The sequence below is a fragment of the Lolium perenne genome, chromosome 1, assembly GCF_019359855.2.
Source record: "Lolium perenne isolate Kyuss_39 chromosome 1, Kyuss_2.0, whole genome shotgun sequence".
In the NCBI taxonomy this organism is placed as follows: domain Eukaryota; kingdom Viridiplantae; phylum Streptophyta; class Magnoliopsida; order Poales; family Poaceae; genus Lolium; species Lolium perenne.
The window spans coordinates 197,630,272-197,648,189 of record NC_067244.2 but is presented as its reverse complement, the minus strand read 5'-3'; the positions used below and the strand labels follow the sequence as shown (position 1 = coordinate 197,648,189).

Genomic DNA, 17,918 nt, shown 5'->3' with positions numbered 1-17,918 from the left:
CAGCGATCGAGCCCGCTCTCCTGTGCGGGTCAACGCCTCGAGCGGGCGAGCGAAGCAGCGAGCGGGCAGGCGGCCTGGGCGAGCGGGCGTGGTGCGGGCGAGCGGCACAGCCTGGGCGCGGTCAACGCGCGAGCGCGGGAGCGGCGAGCGAGCAGCGCGAGCGTGGCGCGGTGGTGGGCTTGGCGGCGGCCCAATGCGGGCAAGGCTGGTGGCAAGGAGGAGAAGAAGATTGGGAAAAAGAAAAAGAGGCCGGCCGGTACTACCGGGCCCGGTACCGCTGGTGGTACCGGCCCAGTTACGGTACTACCGGCCCAGTACCGCTTTGATACCGGACTGGGTCCAGTAAGCTTTGGAGGCTGATGCGGTACTGGGCCCGGTACCACCAGCGGTAGTACCGGGATGGCCCAAAACGTTTTTCTTTTTCTTTTTCCAAATATGATGCAATGTAAAATCCATAACTTGAGCTAGACAACTCTGAATGACATAAAACCAGTTTTGTTGGAAAGATGGCGACAAGAGCTATCTTCTCACATGATAAAATCATGGAAAAGAGTGAGTGATGATTTTCCCATGGTCATAGAGGTGTAACCTCTCAATACGGTATATCGGAAAAATCATCACTCTCGCCTATGCAATATGTGATGCAACCGAAAGCCGTTTCATGCATAAGAACCAAGAAGAACCAAGAACGCGATGCAATGCATGCAAGGTTTGAGCTCTCTCCGATGATACGACCCACTATCCTATCGAGCACAAACCTAGTCCTTGCGCGTTCTTCTCGAGTCGGCAAGCTCCATCTTCACCCTCTTCATCATTGTCCATGCCACCGTCTTCCTTCAACATACGCCACCGTCTTCTTCCATCTTGTACGCACACCACGGTCTTCTTCATCTTCAACGCCGTCTTCTCTCTCATCTTCAACACGTCTTTGTCTCTCTTTGACACCACCTTCATCATTGTACTCCGTCTTCTTCATCTTACAACCTTGAGTCCAACACATAGCTATGGACTTGACCTAAGATCGATTCTCAATGCAACCGTTAGTCCATAGGGATTGTCATCAATTACCAAAACCACACATGGGGTAAAGGACTTGTTCTTACAGTGCTGCCGGATTCAAGAGGAGCTACTACTTCCGCTGCCCGCTGGAACGGGGAGGTGGACGTCGACTTCATCAACACCGAACGTGTGACCGAGTACGGAGGTGCTGCCCGATTGTGGCACCGTGATCAAGATCTTCTACGCGCTTTTGCAAGCGGCAAGTGAACGTCTACCGCAGCAACAAGAGCCTCATCTTGTAGGCTTTGGAACTCTTCAAGGGTGAGTCTCGATCATCCCCTCGTTGCTACCGTCTTCTAGATTGCCTCTTGGTTTGGATTGCATGTTCGCGGTAGGAAATTTTTTGTTTTCTATGCAACGAATCCCTACAGTGGTATCAGAGTCGTGTCTATGCATAGATGGTTGCACGAGTAGAACACAATGGTTTTGTGGGCGTTGATGCTCTTGTTGTCTTTAGTTTGAGTACTTTGCATCTTTGTGGCATAGTGAGATGAAGCGGCTCGGACTAACTTTACATGACCGCGTTCATGAGACTTGTTCCTCGTTCGACATGCAACTTGTATTGCATAAGAGGCTTTGCGGGTGTCTGTCTCTCCTACTATAGTGAAGATTCAATTTACTCTTCTATTGACAACACTAGTATCAACGTTGTGGTTCATGTTCGTAGGTAGATTAGATCTCTATCGAAAACCCTAAACCACGTAAAATATGCAAACCAAATTAGAGACGTCTAACTTGTTTTTGCAGGGTTTGGTGATGTGATATGGCCATAATGTGATGATGAATATGTATGAGATGATCATTATTGTATTGTGGCAACCGGCAGGAGCCTTATGGTTGTCTTTAAATTTCATGTTGAGTAGTATTTCAAAGTAGTTGTAATAGTTGCTACATGGAGGACAATCATGAAGACGGCGCCATTGACCTTGACGCTACGCCGACGATGATGGAGATCATGCCCGAAGATGATGGAGATCATGTCCGTGCTTTGGAGATGAAGATCAAAGGCGCAAAGACAAAAGGGCCATATCATATCACATATGAACTGCATGTGATGTTAATCCTTTTATGCATCTTATTTTGCTTAGATCGCGACGGTAGCATTATAAGATGATCCCTCACTAAAATCTCAAGATAATAAAGTGTTCATCCTTAGTAGCACCGTTGCCAAGACTTGTCGTTTCGAAGCATCTCGTGATGATCGGGTGTGATAGAATCAACAAGTGCATACAACGGGTGCAAGCAAGTTTTGCACATGCGGATACTAAGGTGGCCTTGACGAGCCTAGCATGTACAGACATGGTCCCGGAACACGTGATACCGAAAGGTAGAGCATGAATTATATGGTTGATATGATGAATACTTTGAGTGTTCGCCATTGAAATTACACCTTGTCTCGTGATGATTGGACTTAGGTGTGGTGGATTTGGTTCGTGTGATCACTAAGACAATGCGAGGGATATTGTTTTGAGTGGGAGTTCACCTAGATTTTTAATTATGTTGAATTAAAATTTGAACTCAATTTGTCATAAACTTAGTCTAAACTTTTGCAAATATATGTTGTAGAGATGGCGTCCCCAATCAATTTTAACCAGTTCCTAGAGAAAGAAAAACTTAAGAGCAACGGTAGCAACTTCACCGACTGGTTTCGTCATGTGAGGATCTTCCTCGCTGGCGGAAATCTGCAATTTGTGCTTGATGCACCGCTAGGTGACCCTCCTGCAGAAACTGAAACCGATGAAGTAAAGAATGTTTGCGTGACTCAGAAAACACGGTACTCTCAAGTTCAGTGTGCCCTCTTGTGCAGTCTGGAAGCCGATCTTCAAAAACGTTTTGAGCACCACGATCCTCATGAGTTGGTCAATGAGCTGAAAGCTATATTTGAGACTCATGCGGCCGTGGAATGCTATGAAGCATCGAAACACTTCTTCAGCTGCATGATGGAAGAAGGCAACTCCATTAGTGAGCACATGCTCGTTATGACCGGGCATGCGAAGAAACTCAGTGACTTGGGAATAGTGATTCCTAACAGACTGGGGATTAATCGTGTCCTTCAATCACTGCCACCAAGTTACAAGAACTTTGTGATGAACTACAATATGCAGAACATGAACAAGGAGTTACCTGAACTCTTTGGCATGCTAAAAGCTGCTGAGATTGAGATCAAGAAAGAGCACCAAGTGTTGATGGTCAACAAGACCACCAGTTTCAAGAAACAGGGCAAGTCTAAGGGAAAATTCAAGAAGGGTGGCAAGAAAGCTGCCACGCCTCCTATGAAACCTAAGAACGGCCCTAAGCCTGATCTTTGAGTGCTATTCTTGCAAGGAGAAGGGACAACTGGAAGCGTAATTGCTCCAAGTATCTGGCTGATCTGAAGAGCGGCCTTGTCAAGAAGAAGAAAGAAGGTATATCGATATACATGTTATAGATGTTTATCTCACTGGTTCTCGTTCTAGTACACGGGTATTTGATCTTGGTTCGGTTGCTCATATTTGTAACTCGAAACAGGAACTAAAGAATAAACGAAGACTACTGAAAGATGAAGTGACGATGCGCGTTGGAAATGGATCCAAAGTCGATGTGATCGCTGTCGGCACACTTCCTCTACATCTACCTTCGGGATTAGTTTTAAGCCTAAATAATTGTTATTTTGTACCCGCGTTGAGCATGAACATTATATCTGGATCTTGTTTAATGCAAGACGGTTATTCATTCAAGTCCGAGAATAATGGTTGTTCTATTTTTATGAATAATATCTTTTATGGTCGAGCACCTGAAAAGAATGGCTTATTTCTGTTAGATCTCGATAGTAGTGATACACATATACATAACATTGATGCTAAGCGAATTAAATTGAATGATAATTCTACTTATATGTGGCACTATCGTCTTGGTCATATTGGAGTGAAACGCATGAAGAAACTCCATACCGATGGATTACTTGAATCACTTGACTTTGAGTCACTTGATAGATGCGAAGCATGTCTAATGGGAAAAATGACTAAGACTCCATTTTCTGGTATGATGAGCGAGCTACTGCCTTATTGGAAATCATACATACCGATGTGTGCGGACCAATGAGCGTAGCATCGCGCGGTGGTTATCGTTATGTTCTAACCTTCACAGATGATCTGAGTAGATATGGGTATATCTATTTCATGAAACATAAATCCGAAACTTTCGAGAAGTTTAAGGAATTCCAAAGTGAAGTAGAAAATCAACGTAACAAGAAGATTAAATTTCTACGATCTGATCGTGGAGGTGAATATCTGAGTTATGAGTTTGGCATGCATTTAAAGAAATGCGGAATACTTTCACAATTGACACCGCCGGGAACACCACAACGAAACGGTGTGTCCGAACGTCGTAATCGAACTCTCTTAGATATGGTTCGTTCTATGATGTCTCTTACTGATTTGCCATTATCATTTTGGAGTTATGCATTAGAGACAGCCGCATTCACTTTAAATAGAGCACCATCAAAATCCGTAGAAACGACACCGTATGAATTATGGTTTAATAAGAAACCTAAGCTGGTGTTCCTTAAAGTTTGGGGTTGTGAAGCCTATGTAAAGAAGTTACAACCGGACAAGCTAGAACCCAAAGCGGAGAAATGCGTCTTCATAGGATACCCTAAGGAAACTATAGGGTACATTTTCTATCACAGATCCGAAGGCAAAATCTTTGTTGCTAAGAACGGAACCTTTCTTGAGAAAGAATTTCTCACTAAAGAAGTGACTGGAAGAAAAGTAGAACTCGATGAGATTGATGAATCTATACTCGTTGATCGAGTAGCGCGATCTAAAGCTGTTCCTATACCGCCTACACCGGCAACAGAGGAAGCTAATGATAATGATCATGAAACTTCGAACGAGGAAACTACTGAACCTCGCAGATCGATAAAGGAACGTGTCACTCCTGATTGGTATGATCCTTGTCTAAATGTCATGATTGTGGACAACAATGATGAGGACCCTGCGACATATGAAGAAGCGATGATGAGCCCAGATTCCAACAAATGGCAAGAAGCCATGAAATCCGAAATGGGATCCATGTATGATAACAAAGTATGGACTTTGGTAGACTTACCTGATAGCCGCAAGGCTGTCAAGAATAAATGGATCTTCAAGAGAAAAACAGATGCTGATGGTAATATTACTGTCTATAAAGCTCGACTTGTCGCAAAGGGTTTCCGACAAATTCAAGGAGTTGACTACGATGAGACTTTCTCACCTGTAGCGAAGCTAAAATCTGTGAGGATTTTGTTAGCAATAGCTGCATTTTTCGATTATGAGATTTGACAGATGGATGTCAAAACGGCGTTCCTTAATGGAGACATTGAGGAAGAGTTGTATATGGTACAACCCAAAGGTTTTGTCGATTCTAAAAATGCTGACAAAGTATGCAAACTTCAGCGTTCAATCTATGGACTGAAGCAAGCATCAAGAAGTTGGAACCGACGCTTTGATAAGGTGATCAAAGACTTCGGGTTTATACAGTGTCATGGAGAGGCCTGTATTTTCAAGAAAGTGAGTGGGAGCTCTGTAGCATTCTTGATATTATATGTAGATGACATATTATTGATCGGGAATGATATAGAACAATTAAGCAGTGTAAAAGGTTATTTGAATAATAGTTTTTCAATGAAAGACCTTGGTGAAGCATCGTATATATTAGGAATCAAGATTTATAGAGATAGATCAAGACGCCTAATAGGGCTATCACAGAGTACATACCTGGACAAGATTCTAAAGAAGTTTAGAATGGACGAAAGTAAGAAAGGGTTCTTACCTATGTTACCAGGCAAGGTCTTGAGTAAGACTCAAGGACCGGCTACGAGAAGAAAGAGAAAGGATGAGTAATATCCCCTATGCCTCGCGATAGGATCTATCATGTATGCCATGCTATGTACTAGACCGGATATAGCACATGCTTGTTAGTTTGACTAGCAGATATCAAAGTGATCCAGGAATGGAACCTTTGGACAGCGATCAAGAATATCCTGAAGTACTTGAAAAGAACTAAGGATATGTTTCTTTGTTATGGAGGTGACCAAGAGCTCGTTGTAGCGGTTACACCGATGCAAGTTGGAACACTGATCCCGATGACTCAAAGTCACGATGCGGAGTACGTGTTTATATTGAATGGTGCTGCGATAAGCTGGGCAAGCTCGAAGCGATTGCACGGTGGCGAAGTCTTCAACGGAATCGAGTACATAAGCGGCTTCGGAGGCTTCATCGAAGCGGTATGGATGACCAGGTTCATTGTAGCGCTCGGTGTGGTTCCTAGTGCATTGGACCCACTAGTCATCTACTGTGACAACATGGGTGCCATCGCCAATGCACAAGAACCAAGGTCACACAAGAGGCTGAAGCATATCAAGCTGCGTTACCACTCGATTTGCGAGTACATCGAAGATGGAGAAGTAAAGATTTGCAAAGTACACACTGATCTGAATGTAGCAGATCCGTTGACTAAAGCTCTCCCTAGGGCAAAGCATGACCAACACCAGAATACCATGGGTGTTAGGTACATTACAATGTAATCTAGATTATTGACTCTAGTGCAAGTGGGAGACTGTTGGAGATATGCCCAAGAGGCAATAATAAAAGTGGTTATTATATATCTTTATGTTTATGATAAATGTTTATATACCATGCTATAATTGTATTAACCGAAACATTGATACATGTCTGATATGTAAACAACAAAGAGTCCCTAGTATGCCTCTTAACTAGCTTGTTGATTAATGGATGATTAGTTTCATAATCATGAACATTGGATGTTATTAATAACAAGGTTATATCATTGTATGAATGATGTAATGGACACACCCAATTAAGCGTAGCATAAGATCACGTCATTAAGTTATTTGCTATAAGCTTTCGATACATAGTTACCTAGTCCTTATGACCATGAGATCATGTAAATCACTTATATCGGAAAGGTACTTTGATTACATCAAACGCCACTGCGTAAATGGGTGGTTATAAAGGTGGGATTAAGTATCAGGAAATTATGAGTTGAGGCATATGGATCAACGGTGGGATTTGTCCATCCCAATGACGGATAGATATACTCAGGCCCTCTCGGTGGAATGTCGTCTAATGTCTTGCAAGCATATGAATAAGTTCATAAGAGACCACATACCACGGTACGAGTAAAGAGTACTTGTCAGGAGACGAGGTTGAACAAGGTATAGAGTGATACCGATGATCAAACTTCGGACAAGTAAAATATCGCGTGACAAAGGGAATTAGTATCGTATGTGAATGGTTCATTCGATCACTAAAGTCATCGTTGAATATGTGGGAGCCATTATGGATCTCCAGATCCCGCTATTGGTTATTGGTCGGAGAGAGTACTCAACCATGTCCGCATAGTTCGCGAACCGTAGGGTGACACACTTAAGGTTTGATGTTGAAATGGTAGAACTTGAATATGGAATGGAGTTCGAAGTTTTGTTCGAAGTCCCGGATGGGATCCCGGACATCACGAGGAGTTCCGGAATGGTCCGGAGAATAAGATTCATATATAGGAAGTCATTTTATAAGATTTAAAATGATCCGGAAGGTTCTACGGAAAGTTCTAGAAGGTTCTAGAAAAGTCCGGAAGAAATCACTAAGGAAGGCGGAGTCCCGGAGGGACTCCACCTCCCATGGCCGGCCAACCCTAGGAGGGTGGAGTCCACCTTGGTCTCCACCAAGGGGGCCGGCCACCCCCCCACATGGAAGGGGGGAATCCCACCCCAAGTGGGATTCCCACCTTGGGTAGGTTTCCCTATCACATGGAAGGTTTTGGGTTCGGGTCTTATTCGAAGACTTGTAGTCCAACACTTGGGGCTTCCACCTATATAATGAGGGGCCAAGGGGAGGGGGCCGGCCACCCCAACACCACAAGGTGGCCGCACCCCTCAAGTGGCCGGCGCCCCCTCTCCCCAAACCCTAGCCGCCCCACTCCTCCTTCTCTCCCGCACGCTTAGCGAAGCTCCGCCGGAGAATTCCACCACCACCGTCACCACGCCGTCGTGCTGCCGGATTCAAGAGGAGCTACTACTTCCGCTGCCCGCTGGAACGGGGAGGTGGACGTCGACTTCATCAACACCGAACGTGTGACCGAGTACGGAGGTGCTGCCCGATTGTGGCACCGTGATCAAGATCTTCTACGCGCTTTTGCAAGCGGCAAGTGAACGTCTACCGCAGCAATAAGAGCCTCATCTTGTAGGCTTTGGAACTCTTCAAGGGTGAGTCTCGATCATCCCCTCGTTGCTACCGTCTTCTAGATTGCCTCTTGGTTTGGATTGCGTGTTCGCGGTAGGAAATTTTTTGTTTTCTATGCAACGAATCCCTACACGACAATGGCCATGAGGAGGAGGGGAAGGACATAGCCGACGACGGCCATGAGAAGGATGAGGAGGCGGCGATGGCAAAGAAGGAGGCAAGGGCCCGGGCGAAGGTGAAGGCGGAGGCACAACCGATGAGCACCGACGACGACGAATACAACAAGGACTACTCGTCGGAGGGGGACACAAGTTCCTCCGACGCGTCGAACGACATCGGCTCTTCGGAATAGGTGACGAGCAGGAAGCGCTCCGTGAGAACGACGAGGCGGGGCCATCAAAGTAGTTTAAAAAATTTCTTCATATTTTTTAAAGTTTTTATGTGTAATTTGTTACAATATGTTGCACTACTATGAAAATCTTGATTGTACCTACAAATTTCTTCTCTCTATTAAAATAAAAATGCAAAAAAAAGTTATTTTAATGTTGAAGATCGCGGATGAGGAGCGACGTCCCGCAAAGACTCAATCCAGCGTCGTTTGGGGACACTTAGAAGGATGCAGGTGGAGATGCTCTAAGACAGCTCCTACTACCGAAATTTTGGCTCGCTAATAGGTTGGTTGAGCTACTTCTTGCCTACAAGTTAGCTAACAAATGAACTAGAGTTGGTAGTAGAGTATTGGCAAACCAAAACATCAGCAACTATCAAAGCAAGAACCAATCTTTTGGATATGACCAAAAAATTGGTAGGGTATGCTTTGGCAGCAATCCAAACACACCCTAGAAGCAATGGGGGCCAGTTTGCGTGCACAACTACCACAATTTTAGAGCATCTCCAGTCGCGTCCCCCAAACCGTCCCCCAAAGGGATTTGGGGCGCGCCGGACAGAAAATGCGTTCCAGCCGCGTCCCCCAAAGCCCTTTTTTGTCCGGCGCGCCCCTATACGGTGTCCGGCGCCCCGAGCCCGTCCCCGTCCACGAGGGACGCTCCGGGGACGCCGGACACAACGAAAGCGAGGCGGGGAGTGGCGGGGCCGACCCGTCGGCGGCACAATTAATTTAAACCTAACCGTCGCCTACCTCGCGACGGAAGTTGTGGCGCGCAGCGCGGTGCAGATTCCCGCGAGAGGCGCGGCCGACGCGTCCCGTCGCGCCTAGCTCTGCGTGCCGGCGTTAATGAGCGCCACCGCTCCTCCGCCTCCCTCTGGCCTATAAAAAGGGGCGCCTCTCATCGTCCCTCTCACACACAAACCCTAGCGCCTCTCTCCCAAACCCTAGCCGCCACCATCTCTCAACAAGACTCGACGCTATGTCTGGTAGAGGCGGAGGCCGACCTCGCGGCCGCGGCCGTGGTCGTGGTCGTGGTCGTGGCCGCGGCATAGCTGAACGCTCGCCGTCGCCTCCCACGCCGTCGTCTTCATCGTCGGAGATGGACGTGGAGTCGGACGTCCTGTTCGAGTTCGTCCACGTCCTCAAGGGCGACCCGCGCGGCATCCAGAGGCTGCCGGACTCCTTCGCCGAGTACGTCGGCGGCGTACGCCCGCGCACGATGCATCTGCGGGAGCATTCGTGCGGCTACTGCCGGTGGATCGTCAAGGCGATCTACGACGCGCGCGGCAAGATGTACCTCAACATCGGCTGGGAGAAGTTCGCGCGCCACCACAGCCTCGAAGCCGGCTTCATCCTCGTGTTCTCCTACTTCGGCAACAGGGACATGAGCGTCAAGGTCTTCGACGAGAGGCGCTGCCTCCGGGACTACCACGTCGACAGGGGACTCCCACGGCGACGGCAGACGAGGAGGACGACTGAATGAGTGTTGTTTCTTCGCAACGAATACGTGCACGGAGGTTTCTGCCTGTTCGCCTCATCGGTAGAACCAACAAGGGCACCATCCTCCCGCTGGATTTTCCAGTTTAGGTGACTGGGTGTGCCCTCGAGTGTTCTTTCTTAGCAGCGAACACAGGAAACCTTCGATGCACGGCCTAGTTAGGTTTAGTTTCTTTGCAACATTTTATATTTGTGTCCACGACGGTTCAAACTATGTATTAGTTTGTGGAAAACCACGTTCCCAATTATGTTTTCGTGTAAACCACGTTCCCAATTATGTATTAGTTTGTGGAAATTGAAATAAAAATGCCAGAAAAATTATTTTAAATGTTTGGGGGCGGCGTTTGGGGGACGCGGCTGGGGAGCGACGTCCCCCAAACGCGGCACGAACGAAACACGTCCCCCAAACGCTCGATCCGGCGCGGTTTGGGGGACGCGACTGGAGATGCTCTTAGGGTTCCAAATGCGCGGAATCTCCGGCCCTGCTACTCTTCCATGTGCAACGAACGCCACATAATTAGAGCATAAACAACCCCCACAGACCCCCAACGGCAGCACAAATAAAACCCACTAGCCTCTGAATCCGACAGTAAAACGTCAAGAAAACATTGGAACATATATTGTCTGCCACCGTGTGGCAATGTACGTGGAAGAAAATAAGGAAACCTCAAGCGACACACCAAGTTCCAGACCGCTGACGGAGGGTGGCAACCTCTTCCGGGTAAAAATCCACCCGCGGTCGCTCGACATGCTCGTACGCTCACTTTGGTCATCCGGCGTTGAGAATGCTCATCCAGCCATACAACTTGGCACCGAGGATCAATATGGTCTAAAACACAAGCCGCGTGGATCTCTCTCTCTTCCAAAAATGGATGCTAGGCGGGCAGAAACGTGCGCATCTTGGACTGCATTGAACCTTCTTTTACATAGTTCCATTGGATAGACATAGCATTCTTTGTAGCTAGATGACCAGAGCGAGTGTATCAAGTTGAGCGGCCAGGATCGAATTTCACTCAGAAGGATGAAACAAAGATAAAACTGATTCGCCTAGTTGTCTCTGTGAGCTTTATTGTAGGCCAGTTGGAGATTTCGCTTGAAGCCTGACATTCTGGAGGCATGCCGCTCAAGGTTTCCTGGACCAGGAAGAACAATGTGTCAGATGAAAGTCCAACACTCAGGTAAGATGGTGGATCAACCATCATAGCTCACAGGTGACTCAGTACCTGCATCATTTTTTGTGTCACTGAAAAACGGCGGGCATCGTGTACCATGGGGAGAATGCATCGGTCCTGGAATCTTCAGGGTGGGGTGAGAAATACCCTTGCTCGTACTGGGGAACAGTTGGTTCAGTGAAACCAAACGCAGGGTTCGGTGCTGCAAATGAGAAACAGTATCAACAAGTGAAACCGGTGAACTTGACATACTATCATGGAAGATGAAGAAAATAAATGTACTGACCAGATAGAATTATGGCGGGCTGAAATTCATCTGGCGATGCCGGGCAAAGAGGTGGGGCAGAAAGACAGCTGTCGATAAGAGCGTACAGGTTGGTATCTCGTTCAAAGAGATCAAGCCCTGTAGGTTCCACCATAGCATCACAGGGTGTACCAACAGAAGGGGGACTCAAACTCCCCACAGACAGCTGTTGGTTCTCCACAGAGCTTAGTGCCTGCGCTTCTGGAAGCAGCTCTTCCAACTGACCACTGTCCCTCGGTGCCATGCATATGGACTCAAACTTTGCTGATGCTGCTACCGCTGATGACTGCATGCAGAGATCAGCATAGCTGGAACGCTGCATGGCAGAAGTACTTAAGTATGTGCACCAGTTGTTTGGATCAGATGCCACACATTGGAATGAAGGGAGCTCCATCTTCGAAGGACCAGTTATGGGCCTAGAAGTAGAGAAGTTGCCATTTGAAAAGGCATGGCTGCCATCGAAGGTACCTGCAGAAAGGCGACCCGGTCTTAGATCGATGAAGATAGTCGCATAATGACAAGCAAAACCTAATGCGAGCTTCACGCTAAGGGATTGATCAATTGAGGAAAACATACCATTGATGGTTGGATTCAACACAGGAAACAAAATCTCAGATTCCTTGAGAACATTTTCTTGGTTTGCTTGACCTATGAAGTCATAATTTTTTGACGTGAAGTTCAGAGCAAGTAAATTGCTGAAAGAAATATCTGGAAGCTGGGGTGCATTAGATAAAGATTCTTGGACACCAATGGAACTGCCCCACGTGAAGTCGGGAACATGTAGGAGATCACTGGCCAACTTCTCGCTGAAATTGGAGTCAGCAGACTCATGCTGATCTTCATTTGAAGCCTCCATGCAAATATTAGGAGGATGTGCTGGTGTATTCATGCGCAGGCATTTCTTTACTCGAGTGTTCCAGTAGTTTTTTATTTCATTATCAGTGCGCCCTGGCAACTGAGAACATGTTCTCAAGGTTAGCAATCACAATTAGAGAGAATGAATGCATGAACAATTGAGAAGTTACTTTATAGATAAACTACCGAAATTAGTATGTACATGCAACCAGATAATTACCTATTCGCACTTTGTCCTTAAAACTTGACCAATCTCTAGCTCGGCATGTTTTAATTCAACTTCTACGTTTGTACATACTTTTGCAGTCAAACGAAAAGGCTGCTTGTTGTCTTACAGTTCTAGTTGCAGTTGAAATGCCCACTTCACCATTATTCTACTGAAGATTATGTCGAAAAGATATGATGCAACAAATAAGTGGGATGTAAGGAATTGCAGAGATTCACATAAGAATGTGAATGGTCGAGTATGGAAATGCTGATAAAAGTGCAGAATAAATTACAAAGAGCATAGCATTAAAACAGAAAAAGGATTCAAGGAAATTTTATATGATGAATTATTGGTGCAATATAGTACAGTATTGTTGTCTAACTTGTTCCCATAACAAGGTCACTAAATGAAAAAAGTCAAATAGCTTTGGCATAAGACAGTACCACAATCTCGCAAAAATATATAATTTTGAACATAACTGAAGTCACCGACCTGACAAGTGATCACATAAAGTACAGAGACGAATAATACTAGGTGGAATGTCAGTCAATAAGCCTGACATACTTGACCAGCATAAATTCAAGCAAATGAAAATACTTGATCATTTGGCAGAGATTTGGGGGCAAAAGGATCTAAGCAAGGGATCGGCAGCAAATAAGCATTATCTGTGTTATCAACAAAATAACTTGATATAAATCGGAAGTCCAATACTTTATTAGGTTGAACCAAGAGAATGACTACGTTTTATATAATAGGCATACCTTTAGGAGTAACATGGCAACCATAATGAAAAATAAATTATGGTGTCTCAAACTAGCTCATATGTTTTGTTCTTAATAAGAACTATCACATATCAAAAAAGAAATTCCTAACAACATAAACTAGATAGTAAGATACTTGCAACATCAATTTTATGCATGAGAAGATCAAAGAAGTACATAATCAATTAAAAATATCACGACCTTAACCCTAAGGATACTCTGATATCCGAATCAGATGCAAGATTAGATAGCATATGGATAAAAGTACGGATACAACTGACTAATGAAAGAATAACTTAACTCTCATGAGAGAAACATGTATTTTATTAGCGAAGAGTATGAACTGGAAGAAAGTGAACTTACATAAGCAGCGATTTGAGCCCACTTATTACCCATACGGTAATGGAGCTTAATGATCAAGTTCTTCTCCTCTTTGGTGAAGGTCCCCTTCTTTAAGTCGGGCCTCAGGTGGTTTGACCAGCGGAGACGGCAGCTCTTGCCGCACCTTAGGAGACCGGTCTCCTTCTGCACCACATTCCAGTTACGCACACCATGTTTCTTAACATACGCCTCCAAGACGGCATCCTCCGACGGTGTCCAGGGGCCTTTCTTCAGTTGCGTGTCAGCTTTCCTGCGCGGAGGTGCCTTCACGCTATCATCGTCGTGAGATGGCAAGTCAGTCTGGTCCACATCGGGCATCTCCCAGCTGCTCTCGCTCTTGACCCGATTCATCGCTCGGAGACACGGTGCTGAATCAAGCAAAAACATTGCAAATTTTAAACAGATGGCCGCAGAAGCTTGACTGCTAAGGAGAGGTTTAAGTTTTCATGACAGTAGAATCTAACCCAGACATGAAAGAGGGATACCACTTTTTTATATAAAAATATCACATATAACGCTTGTAAAAAGTAAAACAGATATGTGCTTTACTAGTGCTTATGACAGGTTTGAATTTGAACACGTATTAATAGCTGAAGCATACGTAAGCCTACAACTGATAAGGAGCCAACTAATAAATACAGTAGATCAGAGTTACTTTTATTATCCCCCCAAATCGACCACGGCCAAACCAACCATAACCTAACTAAGATCAAACTCAACAACGGAACCTCTAGAGTTCTAATTCTTTCCGAAAACTAACAAAGAAAAAGCATGAATTTTTAGGCACGCCAGAGGAAGTAAACTATAAAGTCAATCTATATTCGGAATTAAACGGAACAAGTATCGCAGTTCACGAGATCAAACCACGTAATTAAAACCCTACTACTCCACGAGCACCGATCCACCCCCGGAAATGGAATTCCCGCTCCCAAGTCCCCATAAACCCAACTCTGGCAATCCCCGCAGCCCCCGATCCCTTCACGCCTCGGATCGCCCGCCCAGTAGCCCTAGGATACCTGGGATTCCGCAGGTTACCTGACGAAAAGCAACCCGAGCTGGAGCAGGGGCGGGTAACCGGAGCAGGACTCCGGGCGGGCCTTGATCGGATCGCGCCGCTGCAGTCTCCCCCTGCTCTCCTGGAATTGGGCTGCTGACACAGTGGAGTGCGGAGGAGTGAATTGAGGAGTGGGGAGGGGATTTAGCGGAGAGATCTCCAGCTCTTGCGGAGCCAGAACGAGACTAGCAACACTGGATGACTAAGCAAGTAAGCAACGATTGGTCAGTCAATACTCAGTGGGCCCACTTTCAAGTCTCTCTAGCCAGCGGTGGCCCTATTTTTAGGCTTACTTCTCGGTTTCGGCGGAGATTAAAGAAAAATGTGTGTGCTTCTAGACAGTTTCTCGCGAGTGTAGCGTCTTGGACTCTTGGCCATAAGCAACACAAAGTCACGCTTTTGAGCAATTTTTTCGATAAAGGGTGCTTTATTACTCGATGTATCAAGTATTACATCCAGTCTCTTCATAGCTAACATGCATATAACCGTTTATGAATCCAGTATCCAAGCAAAAACTAATACATAAATGATAAAGGAAAAAAGCCAACTAATCGATAGCTCCATTGGCTTCTATCTTACGGCTATGCTGCCACCCATGTTGGGTCATAAAATCATTGGCCATATTCTTCAATCGTGTAGACACCTCCATAAATAGATCTCGATCCTCGAAGCGTTGAAGCGGTGACCATGAACGGAACATAGTTGTACATCTGTAGATAACCTGCATAGAAGAATTTTTGTCATCAAAAACCTTATCGTTTCTACACAGCCAAAGCGACCATATAACTGCAATCGCTCCCACTCGAATAATCGTTTTATATCTTGAGTCCACCCCATTTAATCAATTACCAAATATATTGGTTATACTACGGGGTGGATACAGGGTAGAACCTATCTGAATGATTGACCATATAGATTTAGCAACCCAAGAATTGAAGAAAATGTGTTTTATTGTCTCATCTTCGTGACATAATACACATTTCTTGCAACCCTGCCAGTTGCGTTTTACAAGGTTATCTTTAGTAAGAATCACACCTCGACGAAGATACCATGTGAAGACCTTCGTTTTCAATGGTAACTACATCTTCCAGATGGATTTATTATTTAAAATCGGTTGGGTAGGAATGCAAAGGGCTTTATACATTGAGGCTACCGAGAATACACCATTCTTGGTAAGACTCCAACGAAATTCATCAGACCCCGTAGATAATTGTATTTGAATCTAACCGCTGAAGCAGTTCGTTCCAAGAGTCAAGGCGGGGACCAATAAGATCACGTCTGAACGTTACCGAGGGTGGAGAAGATTCCATCACCTTCTGCAAGGTATCCCCTTTATAACGAATAATATTGTATAATGCAGGATACTGTTCGCAAAGAGTGGTTATTCCCAACCATTGATCCTCCCAAAAAGGTATCTCCGCCCCATTCCAAATGGAGAAGGAGCCAAGCGGAAAAAAGTATTTCCTTGTTGCCATGATGCCAGCCCAAAAGTGTGAATCCCCCGGTTTCCAAATAACCTAGGATATCGCCTTTGAGCCTACATACTTTTTTCGCAGTAGCTGTTGTCATACACCGTCCTCCGTTAATAACCGGGCTAGCCATTTTCCTAGCAAGGCCCTGTTCTTAACTTCTAGATCATGGACCCCAAGTCCACCTTGATCTTTTGGACGGCATACAACACTCTGTTTTGTCAACCGATATTTTTTCTTTTCACTATCCCCTTGCCAAAAGAATCTTGATCGAAAGTAATCCAATCTATGCAGACTCCTTTAGGTAACTGGAAGAAAGAGATCATATACAGTACCATATTTGTAAGCACTGAATTTATGAGGACTAATCTTCCCCCAAGGGATAGTAGCTTTCCTTTCCAACTAGTAAGACGTTTCTGAAGTCGTTCTTCGACGATTTTCCATTCGGCCAGGGTTAGTCTCCGATGGTGAATCGAAATACCAAGATAGCTAATTGGAAAACAACCAAGCCCACAACCGAATAGCTCGGCATAAAGATTGGCATCGTCTATGGCCTCGCCAAAACAAAACAACTCACTTTTATGAAAGTTGATCCTAAGACCTGACAATTGCTCGAATGCCGAAAGAATTAACTTCAGATTACTTGCCTTTGCCAAATCATGATCCATAAATAGGATTGTATCGTCGGCATACTGAAGAATTGATAAGCCCCCATCAACTAAATGGGGACCACACCTTCAATTTGGCCATCAAAATTAGCGAGTTCAATTATTATTGCAAGCATATCCGCCACAATGTTAAAGAGCATCGGGGATAATGGATCGCCTTGCAGAGTCCTTTTTTTGTCTCGAAGTAATTGCCAATGTCATCATTGACCTTTATGGCAACACTTCCACCAAAAATGGCATTATTAATTAGAGCGCGTCAGTCATCAGAAAATCCTTTCATCCGAAGTGTTTGTTGAAGAAAGGACCATTTAACTTTATCATAGTTAAAAGAGACATTTTAAAGTTTGAAAAAATCCGAGAAACATTCTTTTTTTCGCTGGTAGAAAATAATGTACTGTCCCAAGTTGAAAAAACTCTCAACCCGAAACACCATGGGTGCAGAAAAAATCACAGAATCATACAACTAAAGTAAATTTGAACTAAAGCCACGACTAGAATTATGGGGCGAAGGAAGTGGTGAGTGTACCGTGCAAAATTTCAACCCTCCAAAGTCCAAACTGTATCAAATTTTGTCATTTTTGTTAAGTCCAAAAGGTAAGCTATCTTGGATTTAGATTAAGTAACTTGGTAGAGTACATTATTTTCTACATATTTTTTTGCAAAATTAAAATGTTTCTTTCTTATTTAAAAATAATAATCAGGCCCCACGTAGCTCGAGCTTTAAAGCGAATTTTTGACTCCTCCAAACCGTTTAGGGCTTACGGTGCTAATTCGGCGAACAGGAGAAGCAATCAGAGTGCAACTTCTAGAGTCCCTGGTCGAATAACCCAAAGCTCAAACTAGGGCTGACCCGAATTCCCTTGCGCATAGAAGAAAAGAGTT

At 45.0% G+C, this 17,918-nt stretch overlaps 1 protein-coding gene across 2 annotated transcripts; it reads right to left on the bottom strand.

Annotated features, from left to right (window-relative positions):
- Positions 1-10,725: 10,725 nt before the first annotated feature.
- Positions 10,726-15,148, bottom strand: LOC127318173 (transcription factor GAMYB). Of its 2 annotated transcripts, none has more exons than XM_051348762.2 (6): positions 14,881-15,148; positions 13,828-14,213; positions 12,217-12,595; positions 11,623-12,108; positions 11,433-11,538; positions 10,726-11,297 (listed from the first exon to the last, which is right to left on the bottom strand). In XM_051348762.2, exons 2-6 carry the CDS (start codon positions 14,194-14,196, stop codon positions 11,288-11,290), a joined length of 1,350 nt encoding a protein of 449 aa, XP_051204722.1. In that variant the 5' UTR covers positions 14,197-14,213; positions 14,881-15,148; the 3' UTR covers positions 10,726-11,287. The 2 variants fall into 2 exon arrangements, with proteins under 2 accessions (XP_051204722.1, XP_051204721.1); XM_051348761.2 differs by having other exon boundaries at positions 11,388-11,538; positions 14,881-15,145.
- Between the last annotated feature and the right edge of the window lie 2,770 nt (positions 15,149-17,918).